General features: G+C 35.7%; 1 protein-coding gene across 2 annotated transcripts in view; it reads left to right on the top strand.

Moving 5' to 3' along the window:
- Window positions 1-6458: 6458 nt before the first annotated feature.
- Window positions 6459-15809, top strand: part of PTPRQ (protein tyrosine phosphatase receptor type Q) — a 114045-nt gene continuing 104694 nt past the window's right edge. The window contains exons 1-5 of one of the 2 annotated variants that reach the window (XM_009921855.2): window positions 6459-6710; window positions 7172-7283; window positions 8106-8332; window positions 12301-12370; window positions 14458-14657. In XM_009921855.2, the coding sequence (XP_009920157.2) occupies window positions 6657-6710; window positions 7172-7283; window positions 8106-8332; window positions 12301-12370; window positions 14458-14657 (663 nt within the window). In that variant the 5' untranslated portion in view covers window positions 6459-6656. The remainder of the gene's footprint in view (window positions 6711-7171; window positions 7284-8105; window positions 8333-12300; window positions 12371-14457; window positions 14658-15809) is intronic. The other variant, XM_069773417.1, reaches the window with a different exon arrangement.

Genomic DNA, 15809 nt, shown 5'->3' with positions numbered 1-15809 from the left:
GCAGTGCTGTAATTCTAATAAGGTGATGACAGTCTCCAAGATTTAGTGTGTATTAACAGGTACTGTGCTGGTAAAATATACAGAGGGGAATTGGATCATTCCTCCCCAAATGAATAGCAGCTGAACCAAAGTGCTTTCAGGTCACTGCTGTGTGTAGAATATCCCTCTTCTGATAGAGGAAATAACGGGTGGCAGGACAGGACACACTGATGTAGGAGTTGTAAACCTTCTTGATCTCTTAGTACTAATTGACACACCTGAGAAACCCACGTCTGTGTGCTGGAGATGCTTGTCGAGCCCTCCTCTGCAGGGCAGACACAGTGTGCATCTTGCTTTTCACTAGTGCAGATATGAAACAGTCTGCAGTGACAGTTTTCTAAGTCCAAAGAAAGGACTATCACAGGAATTTTTTTTCTCATCTTAGAGTTGTCTGGGAGGTCAGAAGGAATCCTCACAGCCTCTAGGAGTTAAGTCCCTGAATTTCAATTACATGGTATCTCCAGCACTTTTATTCTCTGCAGTGACTCTAAACAAGTCAGTTTTCAAGGTGTACCAGTGAGCAGAGTTGAGTGGGACTCTTTTCAGAATCTCAGCTCTGAACAGTGCATGGGTGTTTTTTGGTTGCTTTTGTTTGATTTTGTTTGGGTTTTTTTTTGCCAGAAAGGTACAGAGATCTTGGAAGTGTCTCCATTGTAGAATAAAAAAAATGTATCTCATCCTGTTGATTAATCCTTAGGCTGCTCTTCTACCCCTTGGCTATTCTCATTCTATCTTGTAGTTAATTGTACAGCTGTGTGACTGAGCAGTTGGAGTACACTCTATTATCCTTATTCCAAGAGCAAAAACATGTCACCTGTAAGCCATGACTTAACTTTGCTTCCTCCATCTACTTTTAAAGATTAAAGTCACTGCTTTCACCACTGGGCTAGTAAGCAATTTCAGAATAAGTGGTGGATCAACCTTGTGGAACATAAGATAAAGCTTAAGCCATATTCTTGATTTTTTTTTTGGTCTTTAAAATGTGGAAAATACTGTAAATATTTTTCTATAAACAGGTAGTTGGAATCTCTGAACATTTTTTTTTTATGAAGTGAAATACTCCAATATAAGAAATTATTTTTCTTCCATAGCTTTCATATTGTCTAATGAATAATGAAAAGCAGCTTACCAGAACTGTTTATGACAGCAGAGCTGTAGTGAAAAACCTGGTCCCTGGGACAGAATACTGTTTTCAGTTAAGGACAGTTAAAGGCTTGGATTCCTCTGTGGCTGTGGAGAAAAAAGTCATCACAAGTAAGGAAATACCTTATAACTTGTCTTTTTTCTTTTTGAAAAACAGTAAATGTTCAGAGACATTTAAATCATTGTATGTAAGTGACTCAAAAGGGTCATACAGTTCAAAATGAAACTTTAAATTTGGGAGGCAAGTTCCTCTTGTGATAGGTGTTTAAACAGGAGCTTTGTATGTAACTTGCTGGGTTGAAGTCGAGCAGCCTAGACATAGTTGCAGATAACCGTTTGAAAAAAGAGGTGGACTCACAAAATTCTTCCAGCTCTAGCAGAATAAGATCTTGCCAGAATAGCATCCTGTACTTTAAGAATTACCTTGCATTTTGTTTACAATTGTTTCTACACCTCTTAAATTCTTGCAAGACCATGGTCCAAGATTGGAGGATTGCTCCTGTACAAGGCCACAGAATGCTTAAAAGAGTAAGAGGAATTGTGCTTCAGATAGCTTGACAAGGTCCAGAAAATTAGCCTGTATCTTGCACTCATTTTCTGTCTCTGAGCAAACATGGATTTTCCAATGCTCCTGTGATACAGCATAAAAAGAGGACAGTTTGTTTGTCTAGAGATTTGAAGGAGTAGATTTATATTGGATTCTGGACTGCCAAAGCAGATAAAGAGCAGCTAAGTGTCATCGGAAAATAAATCAACTCCCAGATTTATACACATGCATGTCATAGACCTCCTCCCTTCCTTGATGGATTTTCTGTGGTCTGTTTGGACTGTAACTCCTTAACCCAGTTAATAGTTAAGGAGGCTCAGCACTTAGTTATTCAAAGATGAGTGAATCTCTGAAAAACCCCAGATCTAGTCCTGCAGATTCTTGTTAATGAAAAGTGCAGCAGAATAATCATCATCATGGTCCTGAAGGTGCTTTTTATCCTCAAGCAAATATTTTCAAGAGTATTGTGGATGAGTCCAGTATATGGCTAGATTATGGAGAATTTACTCTATCATTTTAATGGCAAACATTTAGGATTTTTTTCATGCTGAATAATCCAGCCCTTAATGGGATTATGCTAATTAGTATTTTTCAGAAAGCTTCGAGCAAGATAAATCAATAATCTGGAAGACTCCATTTTTTAGGAGGAATGGAAATATTTTTCTTTTCTAACTGCAGCTGTGCTGCACAGATTAATGGAGGTGCTATTTGTAAATAACTATCTGTGATTTGAGGAACCTGAATGTAACCAAAAGGAATATTTAGAAAGGAAAAAAGGGATAATCACTGAGACTATGTGATTTACTGTATTCCTAAGTGAACAGATGAATAGTTTTCTAAAATTATGTGGCTTACGGTATGTTTTAGAAAACTTAACTGAATAAAATCTCTACTTCTGTTTACAAAGTTTTCCATTCTCATTCTGTTTCGCCAGTGAGCAATGTTACTGATCTTACAGAAGATCTGATAAGTCTGGAATTTTCTTCCATAAATTACAGAGTGCACACAGCATGTACATTCCCACGTTTTACCCTGTGCAGCATAATGGCACTATTTACTATATATCCATACAAACATACTTCTAAAATTTTTATGTTTCATGATGCTGTGAACCCTCAAATCATTAAAATAAAAACCCACTTATTTTTAAAAGATAGTACTTTTCTTATGTTTTCAGGGCTATGCATTAATTTTTTCTTTATTAATCTGAATCATTTTTACTGTAGAACCAGCTGGGATATGCGGTCTGGCATTAAAAATGGTAAATACTTCCTCTGCAACTTTAATGTGGAATCCAACCAAGACTAACTTCACTTATTATAAAGCATCTTTATCAAACAACACCTTTATTAACAAGTTCAGGATTCCAGGAGCACTGACTGACTTCAGTGTTACAGACCTGACTGCTGGGGGCATTTATAATTTCACACTGCAAAGACTAAGAGGAAATATTGAAGGAGCTTCTGCTTTCATTGAAATCGTGACAGGTCTGTATGTTTTCTTGCTTTCTCTCCTTGTCAGTGAATGGTAGCTGTCAATAGCAGTGCACAGCTTTGTACATCTCACTTTGCAGAATAATATTGGAATTTCAAGAGATCTTGCATGTAATAGTTTGCGGTGGTTGTGGACATATATTACTTATACCCTATTCAACCTGCATCTAGTGGTATGGTACCAGAAACATAATTTTTTCAGCCGTGCTGGATTTCTTTTGACCATTTTTAGTATTTTTGTTATTTTTCAGGTTTTATCCTGCAACGAGTTACACATGAGCTGAGTTTTACCTTATCTGATTTCAGTAGGTTTTTTGCAGTGAGTGAAGTTAAACAGGTTTACAAATGTTTGTAGAGTTAAGGCTTTAGATTGTAAACTATTCCATTCAAGGACTGTTTCTTAGTAGATCTGTGATTAAAACTTAGTGGGGTAAAATCTTAACCTTAACATGTGTCTGCAGTTTACTGTAATGTACTAATGTGAAATAGAGATGAAATTTAAAGAGCAGAAAGATGCACCTAACTACCTCAACCATTTTCTCTTACTACTTTCTTATACTACTTTTTGTAGGTTTTTTTGTGGCAATGACATAGTTGTATGAGAGAGACCTGAGAAGTGTTGGAAGCTGTCATTGAATGACAACTTTGACCAAATGTCATGACATTTGTATGTCTGCTTTTGGGATCAGTGCTTGACAAACTGCTGGTTCTTCTGCCTTAGTCAGGGGGACTGAAGCAAGAGGTCAAAGAGAGCCTTTAAAATAAAGTGACCTAGGGGTGAAAATCCTTACATTTGTTTTGAGGTAATGTCTTGAGGGTAAAATTAATAAGAAAAAAATCTTGTGTATATCTTTGAAAGTTTAAAGTAGGACTGCAGTGCTATAATACTTTAATTGCAATTAATTTTTTTTTCTAATGCAGGGAAGATTTAAGTCAGTTTGGTTGACCTAATTGTGCTTCCTTTTACTTAAAGGTATTGAGATTACATTGTGATGCTGAGCCTGCTGGTTTATAATGGTTAATTTTTTGAAAAATATACATTCCGTATTCCCTGATGTGTCTACTCAACCTCGACTAATTTTCAATCCAATCACTCCTAATATATATTGCAGATATTAAGGAGTATTTTTGCAGGTGAAATTGTGAAATTTATAGCAAATTGTTCTGACTATGCTTTACATAAATATATTGGCTATATACTTTATACAAATATGCTGACGACTGCTGGTAAGAATTGTGTGTGCATGTGCGTGAAACAGAGCAGGGAACTGTAGAAGAGCAGGTGCAATGAGGCTCAAGTGAACCCTCACGTATACGTTCCCTGATAATGTGGTTAAATCTGCAGAAAGGTAGAAGTGAGGCTTTTTTTTAGTGTCAGTGGGAAGGGTAATTCTTAGTCATGGGCTAATACTCGAAAGAGCATTAGCTTCATGGCGCTAAATTTCTCTTTCCATGAAGACATTTTTATGCTCTCTTCTACTGCTGAGTCAGAAGTAATTCAACTGAGGTAAAGAGAGGTCTTCAGTATTGTAATGATTGTACACTCAGAGATTAATCATGGGTCTGTATAAAAAGACCTCTATAAGCAAAAAATCCAGCTTTAAAGGAAGTTGAGATCCATGGAAATAATAGTACTGATGATAGCAGTAGGACTTAAAATTCATAAAAGTATACTAAAAGGAAGAAATTACACTCTCAGTTACACTTGCACACCTCCGCGTATATTTTTTGTTGTTGTTCTGTTAGTATTCAAATAAAACAACAAGTTATAAATCATACATATAAGGCAAATCCAGACTGAATATAAAATCTAAAGGTAATATTTGGGTATATTAATATTTCAGATAGATTATTTGATGGCAAAACTGGAGTAATCTGAAACTATTCTGCAATTTTGGATAGTCAGTGTAAAGAGTTCATGAAAGATATATAATGTAAGCAGATTTACAGGAAATAAGAAAGGAGTGGAACTCTTTCAGGATGGCAGCGATATGGTATTCAGACTGCACAGTATGATATTAGTGTATAAAGAGTACTAGACGATTTAGTCAGAATTCTGAAGATCCATGTTAGTAAGGCAGACAAAGGACTGAGTGCAAGGGTAGTGGTGAATCTGAAACGTGGTGAATAGCATCACTGACTGGGCTTGCTCTGGGAGATAAGCAAAGGGAAAGCTGTTAGCTGTGTGTACTTTCCAAAGTAGAAAGGAGATAGATGCACGTGGCTATGGATTGCACAGGTGGATAAATTATACAATATTATAGGTAGATAATGTTTTAATGACCTATTGAAGAGGCTAAAATCTGGTTCATTATTAGGCTTAGAGTGGATGATACAGATTTAAAGGTGCATTTACAAGCAGAAGAAAGTGAGATGGTGTGACAGGAGTAGGTGGAAACTTGACTTTAAAAAAAAAAAGAGTAAAACATCTAAATTTTGGGGACTTGGCTAACTAGACTTCACGGAATTAGTGGGATTCTAAATACATGGGAAGTATAAAAGAGTTAAGTAGCACTAGTTATGACAGTAGTAGTGGTAACTTTAAGGTTGAGGACAGCAGAAACACCAGGACTGTGCAGAGATTCTCTGTTAACTGAATACTGGGCAGAGATACTTGAGCTTGCTCTCTGTGAGTGGGAATGTCTGCACAGCATAGCTGGGAGATTATCAACCAAGTCTCAGTGGGAGTATAGCAACTATAGTACAATATACTGCTGTATCCAGGCTAATTAGCAATTATCCTTCAAGTAGCAGGTAAACTGTTCTTGAATGCTTTTACATTCAGTTGTAACTACTAATATATTTGTAAAGGGGGCTATTTAAGTTAATGTCTTATATTCCACAATTCTCTTTCAGAACCTGCAAAGCCAGAAGGACTTAAGTTCTTCAATGTTTCATCATATTCTTTTTCACTGTATTGGAGACTACCGTATGGACATGTAGACAGATTTCATGTGGATCTTATTCCTGATCATGGTTCTGTTGTTATCCTAGATCATGGAGTTAGGGAGTATCAAGTATGTGCTTTTATTACATGACTTGCATGGCCAGCTTTTCCTTATGCACTGTGCTCATGAGGAATTCAAGCTTGACTCCTTAGCTATTTAATGCAAATATGAATATGAAAGTATTAATGAAAAATTGGTGAGAGCAAATTTCAGCATCCAGAGTTTGGTAACTAACAACAGGTAGTGAATTTACTTTTTTTTAAGTCTGCTAGAAGGATACAGCCAGTCGTCCAAGGGTTCATGAATAGTTTAACAAAGGAAGAGCAGAGCTATTGAGTAATACAGGCTCATTAATTGTGTACTTGCCAGGAAGATCTGTGCTTAAATCATTAATGCAGGCAACATTTCACTGCTAAGCCATCAAAAAGAAATAGGAACACTTTTTGATTCTGCTGTCTGGAAAATATAATAATATTAACAGAAATAATGGTTATTCTGGTTGTTTTGCTTTTGTTTTTTATTGGAACTGCAAAGATACAGGTATTGTATATAAATGCTTGCTAAAAAGTTGTTATGATTATTTCAAAAGATGGGCTAGCTTAAGCATCAAAAACTTGTGGGTTTTTCAGGCTGCTTTTGTGTTTATTCTTTCAAAAAGGAATTTTATAATGCTTCAATTTTACTTTGATAATGATGGTGATACAGAAAAACTTCATAGATACACTGATAGGTGATTCTGTGATAAAATTAATAGTTAATTTTGTTGTTCTTTAATATTGAATGTTATACAAATCTTATGGAGGGTAGTTAAATAAGATGGCAAAATACTGTACTGGACCTAACAGATGTAAACTATAGTTTTATACTGATGTATTTCTAAAAGCTTATTAACAGATCACTTTTAGTAATGCAATGCTTAAACTTCTGGGTTTGGGGTTTTTTTTCATTTCATTTTCATAATTCTTGGTGAAAGACTTAAATAAATCTATGTCCTATTTCAGGCTGATTTTTCTAATACTATTCCTGGAACAACATACAATGTTACAGTTTCTTCAGTTTCTTCTTCACTCTACAGTTCACCTGCAAGTAGAACAGTGACAACAAACGTGACGAGTGAGTTAATAATGACTGATGAAATTTTGTTAATTTTTTTTAACTATGCTTTTTTTGTATTTATTATGTGCACAGTAGTATCTGAGAAATGATAATCAGTTTTGAACATTCTTTTTTTTTTTTTTCATCTTCTTTAACCATAAAAAATACACTGAGGTGTTCTATGAGAGCATGAGAGTTTCTGTATCAGATATTTTTAAGAAGCAGCCCTGGATAGGAGTTGTAATTGTTTTCATCCATTAGCCTGGCTATTTAAAAAAAAAAAAAAAGAAAAGGAAAAAAAAGCATGAAGGAGAACAATTTATAAGCTTTTGAAAATATCCGTGCCCCATTTTATATGTATAGTGGTAGACTTCGGAGACATTTCAAAAAAATGTAGCCATATTAGACATGTTTTGTAAGTGAGTGCAGTTTGGTTTTGAATGGTTTTAGGGAAAGGAACTGAAATTAAGCATGCTAGAATGTCTCCAATATTAAATTGGCATTAAACTCTGTTTTGTCCATGAAGATCTTGAGCATTACATTTTTTACATTCTTACAGAAGAATGTTCCTGGTGTTCCAAAATTTATTTAATTGTTTTTGTAACAGGACTCTAGCCAGGAAAAAAGCTTTTTATTCAACAGTGCGTTAGTTTTCAGTAGTTTTACTGGTTTATGCTGGCAGATGATTTAATTTCTTTATAGAAGCTGTGAAGGTGTCTCCATTATCTGGAAACTTAATTAAAAGCTGTTTTATATGTGTGTGTTTGTGTGTGTGTGTGTATACATTTATATTAAAAAAAAATAATTTTTTTGTTTGTTTTTTTGTTCTGTTTTGTTTAGATCCTGGGCCTCCTGCGTTCCTTGCAGGTGAAAGAGTGGGCTCTGCTGGGATTCTGCTGTCATGGAATACGCCACTGCATCCAAATGGGAGAATTCTCTCCTATATTGTTAAATATAAAGAGGTCTGCCCATGGATGCAAACAGCTTATACACAGGTCACAACAAAACCAGATAGTTTGGAAGTTCTTCTTACCAGTCTTAACCCTGGAACAACTTATGAAATTATGGTAAAAGCTTTATGAATGCCTTTTAGTATTTTGAATTCTGAATTATTGTAAATTGTGTGAGTTTATGGTAGGTCCATATAGTGTTTTCTGAAAGACCTTGCTAATTACTGTTGCCATATAACAAGATACATTAGCCAGGTATATGTTTACAGTAGTCGTTTTTAAATCTACTTTAAATAATGTCCAACCAAAATTGTACTAAAATGTAGTTTCTTCTATTGATATTCTTATTGACATATGGCATTTGTGGTAAAAAGTAAAAAGCAAAGGGTAGAATTTTCAAGAATATCTAAACCCTTCTTCATCTTCGTTGAGATTTAATCTTTCACATCACTGGTGCACTTTGAATATTACACATAGATTTCTAAATCATCTCAGCCAGATCCAGAAAAGCATGTAGGTACATACTTCTTTCTTTGATTTTAAACTTAATTAGTTTAAGAAGGAGTTTTCCTGCCTGAATATCTGTTTAGATGTAGCCTGTAAACACCTTAGCCTGGTTTCCCTAAGGCTGGGAGTTTTAGTTGGTGCTATCTCCTGAAATAAAAAAGTCATACTTTTCCATTCCCTTTCCATAGATTTTATTGCCTAGATATTCACAGTGAATATCTACTGCCAAAATCAGTACATGTATTTTCATGACTTCTCTATGTGGAATTTGTTTATGTTGAGATTAGGCACTCCTGATCAGAGTGGACAGAAATGAACTGCTGTCCTCTTGGCAATATCTGCCAAGCAGTTCTTCGCCTGTCTTACTCTTTCATAAGAACCTTGTAGACATGCTTCTTTTCAATATCAAGAATGAAATGAAATTATGTGTTTGATTTGCTTCTTTCCATATCATGTATGTTCCTATAGCACAAAGCTATAAAAAAAATATTGTAGTTGACTAGACTAGGAATAGGACTGTGCAGTGATTCTTTGTAAAGGTGGTATGTGTGTAAGAAAGTATGCGTGTAAGAAAGTAAAAATATAATTATGTCTACCAGTGGGGGAAGGTTGCTCACTGTGAATCTAGTCGTGATGACCATACTGATAAAAGCCAGCATATCCACAGCTGGAGAAATGTTTATCCTTTGATCTCCTGCTGCCAGTCATCTGTTTAAAAAAAAAACAAAACAAAAAAACACAAAAAAAGTTCAGCTACTGTTTGAGAAAAGTATTATCACTTAGACTCTAAGCAAATTAATCTTCTCAGACAAAAGTTATTAAGATAATTCAATTTGCAATTCTAAGTACCTCAGTAGCACTTGTGTGGGGTTCAATATTAAAGGTTTTGCAAATTCCATTCTTTGCTCCATACATGAATCTTCCCTGGGAAAACTCTGGGACATTTTAAATAGTTTGTTTTACTTAGCAATAATTTGCCCGTTGTTTATATATATGAGAGGCAATCCTTCCCATTGATGGTGCCTGAAACATTGATCTTAAAGCAGAATTTGACTCAGAAAAGTGACTTGTGACCCAACAACCTCTGTCTAGCAGGGACCACATGGCTTTTCTCATGAGTGAATAAAAGTCTGTTGGCAAGCTAAGGGTTGTTACGTTACCTACTGCTTTGGTGGGCGCCCTGACCGCATGACCCACAAGCAACCTCACGGATTCAATAACGACTGAGGTGGAAACACTTTTTCTACCTTACAGATGTGGCCAAAAAGAAACATTACATGTTTTCCTTCTCTTGAGCAATTTCTTGTGGTTCTTTGGTTAATTTTTGGAGTCTGTTGTGTCATTTAAAAGTAGCTCTTGATTTTTGCATGGGTGAACATTCTTTATTGTTTCAGGGTACCTGGCTTGGTCCTGTTGTGAAATTCTTTCTGGTAAATAATGTGACGGTACAGTTCAACAAAGCTTATCAGCTTTGAATATGGGTTTCCAATCTGTTTGTAACAGCCCAGTCTTAATTTCTTTACATCTAATGAAAAAAACATTTTTAAAGACATAGCAGTTAGAAGTGATAATTTGTTAACTGTTGGAGAGCTATGGACAATTTTGAACATCTGATCATTGATGATTTTGTAAAAATATGCACTCAAGACTTTTTTCTAAACTTACATAATTAGTGGCAACATACTTCAAAGCATAAAAATTAATCGTCCTTCCACATGTGAACTGCAGCTACTTGAACTTTGGGTAGTACTTTGTTATCTGCATAGTAAACTTGTCCTTTTTAAATGTTTGCAAGATTTTTTCTGTAATGGCTCTTTGTGGCAGTGATCTCTAGAAGCTAACAGTACATTGTGTAAGCATTTAATTCTGATTTCTCTTCAAAGCTAATTGGTGTGTGTAGCTGACACCTTTACCATGCAAATTTTTGCGTACTTATGTCATAGTGACTTTGAGTTCTCTTGAAACTACACATATGAAATAGGAGTTTCCATGTCTGTCTTAATGCTAGTTTTCCTTTCTGACTCTTTCTACAATACCTACTTTGAGTTGAGATAACAAAAAAATGAGGTTAGGACATACCTTTAGGTTTATATAATGTAATTTTAATACTGTCAGAATTTTCTGATTGCCTGTCAACCCCCTGAAGATCTCCGGGTAATTTCCTCAGCTGTTGCAGTTATTGTAGAATTCATCAATGCTTAAAGATGTTTCAGGTCGTTCTCTCTGTGACACAGAAGTAGGTAGGACTGGCTGGAGTCATGAGGTGTCCATGCATGGGGAGAGGGTGTTTGTATGGCTTAGGAAGAAGGAGCTGGCCAGTGATACAGGTTCTCCTTCAACAAGAAGAGTATGCACTGCTTTGGGAAGTGGTTGTAGGCATATGTGTCCCTTTACATCCTAGATTAAGTCTTCCATGTTACCTCATATTTCTTTGCTGTAGTTTGTCTGCCGTAGCTTAATGCTTTTGTTGAAACAGCTACACAGTCTTCTGAAGGATGCACAGTTTATTCCTGAGAAGTGATTAGAACAGTTTTTCTTCTGACCTCCTGGCTCCTTCCACTTTCTTTGCCCTTCATTATCCCCTGCATGCTGTTGCCACTTCTACTCTGATCCACGTGTAGTTTTGCACATCTGTCCCTTCTCACCCCACTTTCCCCACAGTCTGTACTCAGCAGTCTGCAGTCAGCACCACTGCCATAACTTTGATGTCTGACGCTGGCAGGAGGGAATGATTCTGCCAACTTTAACCTTGCTGAAGAGCTTTTCACTTCGCTGCTTCTTTCACACATCTCTTACCACCACTGGTGGAATTTTGCTCATGTTTTACCTTTTGTTGTCTCTGTCACTTTTTTTCAAAATAAGGAGTCAGACTTCATTCCTCTTTCTTTGTAAGTATTGCATGCCATAGCCCATCACTGATTTGAATTGTCAGTAAGTCCTATATTACAGAGCAAATAGCATCATTGTTGTGTTTATCTCCATAAATTCTACCAAAGTCTCAATGTACTGCCCTTCTGCAGGAGGACTCTGCTATGATTGTGGGCATTGAAGCACATCCACCATAATGTGTATCCACAGTTCCCTGAGCTGTTTTCTTTCTGCCAAAAGACATGCTTTCCTTGGGTTTCTGCTCTGAGGGAGGTTGACCTGCTCTTGCTGTCCTTCAGGAGTTCAAGAAATAAAAGATAACCTATTTTCCCTTTTACTCTTTTAAGTTATAGTATGAGTAAAATAGGAATGGGGAAGCTGGTTTAAGTGAGTTGTGGTAAGGAAAAGGAATGTTACTGATGTTATTCCTGCTGTTGACTTTAACATGAAACAGGGACTTGGCACTTCTGAAGTGTGGATATTCACATGTGGTTTTCTCAATTTCTTAAGCGGTTTCATAATTTTTCCATTTTATTTTTTCACATTTAAATGTTGAGTATAAATTAAACAATACAGCTATAAAGGCATGTTCATTTGTATATATATAGTTTAAAGCTAGAAGGTTAATCTCTGTGTATCCTTAAGATTTTCACAGTCCCTGAAACTATATATCCTATAGATTCTCCAATGTGGCTTTTTTTTTCCTGTAGGTTGCTGCTGAGAACAGTGCTGGTGTTGGAGTATTTAGCGATCCTTTTCTTTTTCAGACTGCAGAAAGTGGTAATTTTAATAAAGTTGCTAATTATTTTAATTAAAGCTGCTGTAATTTGTTCAAATAAAGTATCCATGGCACATTTTATACTTGAACAAATTCTGATGCATTTAGAATAAAATCCTAATTCTTTTCTTATTCTTTCACTCAGTGGAAAAGGTGCATTTTGTCCTATTTGCTAGTAACAGCATTTAGAGTGTGCACACATGGGGGTTTCTTATATGCAAAGTCTTTCTGTTGGGGTTTTCCTATGCCAGTTTCTAGGTAGGTTGCTTCCAGAAAGCAAGGTCACAGGAGAGCAGAGCTACCTATTAAGCGGACCCATCTGCTGTTGCCTGCAGCAGTCCTAGGAGACAGACTTTGTTGTGGGATCAGCTCTGGCATTGCCTACTTATGTCAAGCCATATTTGTTTAGTGCTGGAGTCAAGTGCCTTTTCTAAGAAGCCCAGCACAGACTGTATTTTACTAAGTTTTTACTTCTTAATTCTGAAGTAAAAAAATTTAAAAATAGTATATGGCTGAAATGAAAATTTGACTTGATGGTTTTGAAGATTAAAAAATTATATAGTCTGAATTTGCGTAATCTTTATTAATTTGGTGTTTGCAGTCTTGCTCATGCTCCGGGAACAGTTGTGCCTTGGCTGAAGAGCTGGTACCAGACCAGTTACGCTAGGGTGAACCAGTCTCAGTGGAATATAAAATTTGTGCTGCCATGGCGGTGACCGTCCCTCTGTGTTTAGGAATCCTGGTTGGTTTCTGTAGCTGTGCAAACTGCAGAGTGCCACATCTCAGTTAATGGCAGGAAATCATCACTCTGCATGAGATTTCTGAGATAATGCAATGACTCATGAAACCAAATATAAGAAGGACTAGTAAACTTACCAGGTGGAGCTATGCAAAATCATTATTCTTTACTATTCTTTGTACATTATTGCTGGTAGAAAACCATATTTCCATGAGCTTTATTTACTCATGTTTGACAGAGGACAACACTAGCATTCCTCCATATGAGAACATTAGCTTTTTACTTTTTGATGCATTTCTGCTTACGTTTTTATTAAAGCTAAAATCCCTTATTATAAATGTAATTGGAAGGTTTCTTCAAATTCTAGGTGAGAGTTAATATGTCGCTGATACTACATTTATACTTTCACCTCCTCAATTTTTTTTTTTTTAAATCTTCCTTGGATGGTTAAAGAAAGCCCAACATCTTGATCATGAAGAGCTGCAGTTTAAAGCAGGAAAGTTAGCCAGAAGATATAATTATTTAAATATAAAGGCCGTAGTCTGGGAGGAGGGGGAAGGAGGTGAAAGATCTGCAAAAGATTCAGCAGGGCCTAAGCAAAAACTAAATAAGAAGCTTGGAGGAGCTGTCTGAATTTACCTGTGGAAGTTCTGTAATTGTGGACAGTTGTATATTTTTAAGGCAGCATAACCCTTTTCTCCTTAGTACTAAGGCTAGCTATTGCAGGAACCTGCTGCTGACCATGCTGTGCAGACAGGACTAAGAGAAAGCCACAGTGCTCTACTTCACAGGAAAGTTCAGATAGCATGTAAAGTCTCATTTAGATGCTGCATCCCATTCCTTTGTGCTGTGATTAATACACATGCTCTGACAAAAGACCCTGGAAACTGTCACTGATACAAACACCATTTCTGCAGTAATAGTGAATATTCAAATTAAACTGAGCTATTTAAAGCTACCAAAAATCTATATCCAACTGAAAAGATGACACAGGTAAAGTGACATAAAACACCCAGTGCCATCATATGCTCTTAAACAAACAAAAATAGGCAAAAACTTGCTACTTCTGGCACAGTAGATGTGTTGCTTCTAGGAAAAATATTTTTAAGTTGACCAAACCAATTACTATATTACTATGAGACTGAAATAATCATATTTCTCACTTAAACTAGATTGGAAAACAGCTGGTTGCATATCAGCTACTTTACATGTGTTTGTGAATGGTTGTTATTTATTTGCTTCAGAGTTTGGAAGCTAGAAATGACATTACAAAAAAGAAATGGGTATTTGTTTTTTCCAGTGCTGAGAAGAAAAGTATGTCTCACTGCTTTTGTTTGTTTTGTTTTCAAGCTCCAGGTAAAGTAGTGAATCTCACAGTTGAAGCCTTAAATTATTCAGCTGTAAATCTGATCTGGTTTCTCCCTCGGCAACCAAATGGAAAGATAACTAGTTTCAAGATTAGTGTGAAACATGCGAGAAGTGGAATTGTAGTGAAAGATGTCTTGGTTAAAGTAGAGGACCTTCTGTCTGGGAGGTTACCAAAATGTAATGTAAGTGCTATAAACCTTTTAAATTAGAAATAGACTCAAGCCACAGAATATAATTTTACATTTTAATTTTGAGGCATAAAAAATTTGGAGGCTTGCTTTTCAGAACAATCCCAAATACTTTACAAACTTAGGCTCAAGGCAGGATATAATAGTTGAAGAAAATCCTTTCTGTTCAAAATAGTTTAAATGGAATGCTTTTCCTTGAAAAGCTCAGTTTAATCAAAGTAAAAGTGTTAAAGGTTCAATTTGGCATCCTTTTAACAGAAAATAATGAAATAGATAATTTTGGGGTTTTTTTCACCATTCAATTTTTTTATTTTTTTTTTATACAGCAGTGAAGTAGAAAAAGCAAGAATTGGTGGGATTTTTTGATCAGTGCAGACATATAGTAATGTTAAGATATTACTTTTATATGCAGTATGATAATGCTTTATTCTGTGTATCACATTTCAACATTATTTAAGTACTTTTAATATAAAATTAAAAAGACCCATGATTAGCAGTGATTTTTAAAAAAAACATTTCTAGTCTTGAGTTGTTCTTAAAATAAGCATTCATTGAAAGTTTCTGAATTTTGACTATTCATTGGATTCAGACCTGTAACCAATGTATACCTTTCAGAATGTCTTGAAGAAGATTCTCTTTTCTAGTATTTATTCTCCTTTTCCTCTGTATTCTGAGCAGAGTATTGTGATTACTCAGATGTCAAGTTGCCTAACTTTTTTTTCCTTTTTTATTTTTATTTTTTTTCAGGATGCTAGGCTTAGTACTTTAATGAAAAGTGCAGTTTTAAATGACAAAAATTGTCAGAAGTTTGGTTTCAGATGTTATTTAGAAGATCATCTTAGGCATTGTGAAGGTTCCCAACATCAGGCTGATTTAATTCAGCACTGAGAAGGGAGACTGCCACCTACTGATTCATAAGCATTGGTTACGCTAATGTCTAGCACTTTTTCAGAGGTCTCTCCTGACAGTATGGATTAGGAAACCCCTGTCTGGTCTTATCCGTGATATATGGATATATGTATGCTGTATATGTATATACGTGATGTAGAAGGACCTCACTAGGGAACTTTTGTTTTTTTAAGAGAGAGACTGAACGCTGAAAATGGAATCTGGGAATAATTAAATGAATCCTAGAGAGTTGCTTCT

This window comes from Haliaeetus albicilla, chromosome 28 (assembly GCF_947461875.1).
Source record: "Haliaeetus albicilla chromosome 28, bHalAlb1.1, whole genome shotgun sequence".
Taxonomy (NCBI): domain Eukaryota; kingdom Metazoa; phylum Chordata; class Aves; order Accipitriformes; family Accipitridae; genus Haliaeetus; species Haliaeetus albicilla.
This window is presented reverse-complemented; position numbering and strand designations above follow the sequence as displayed.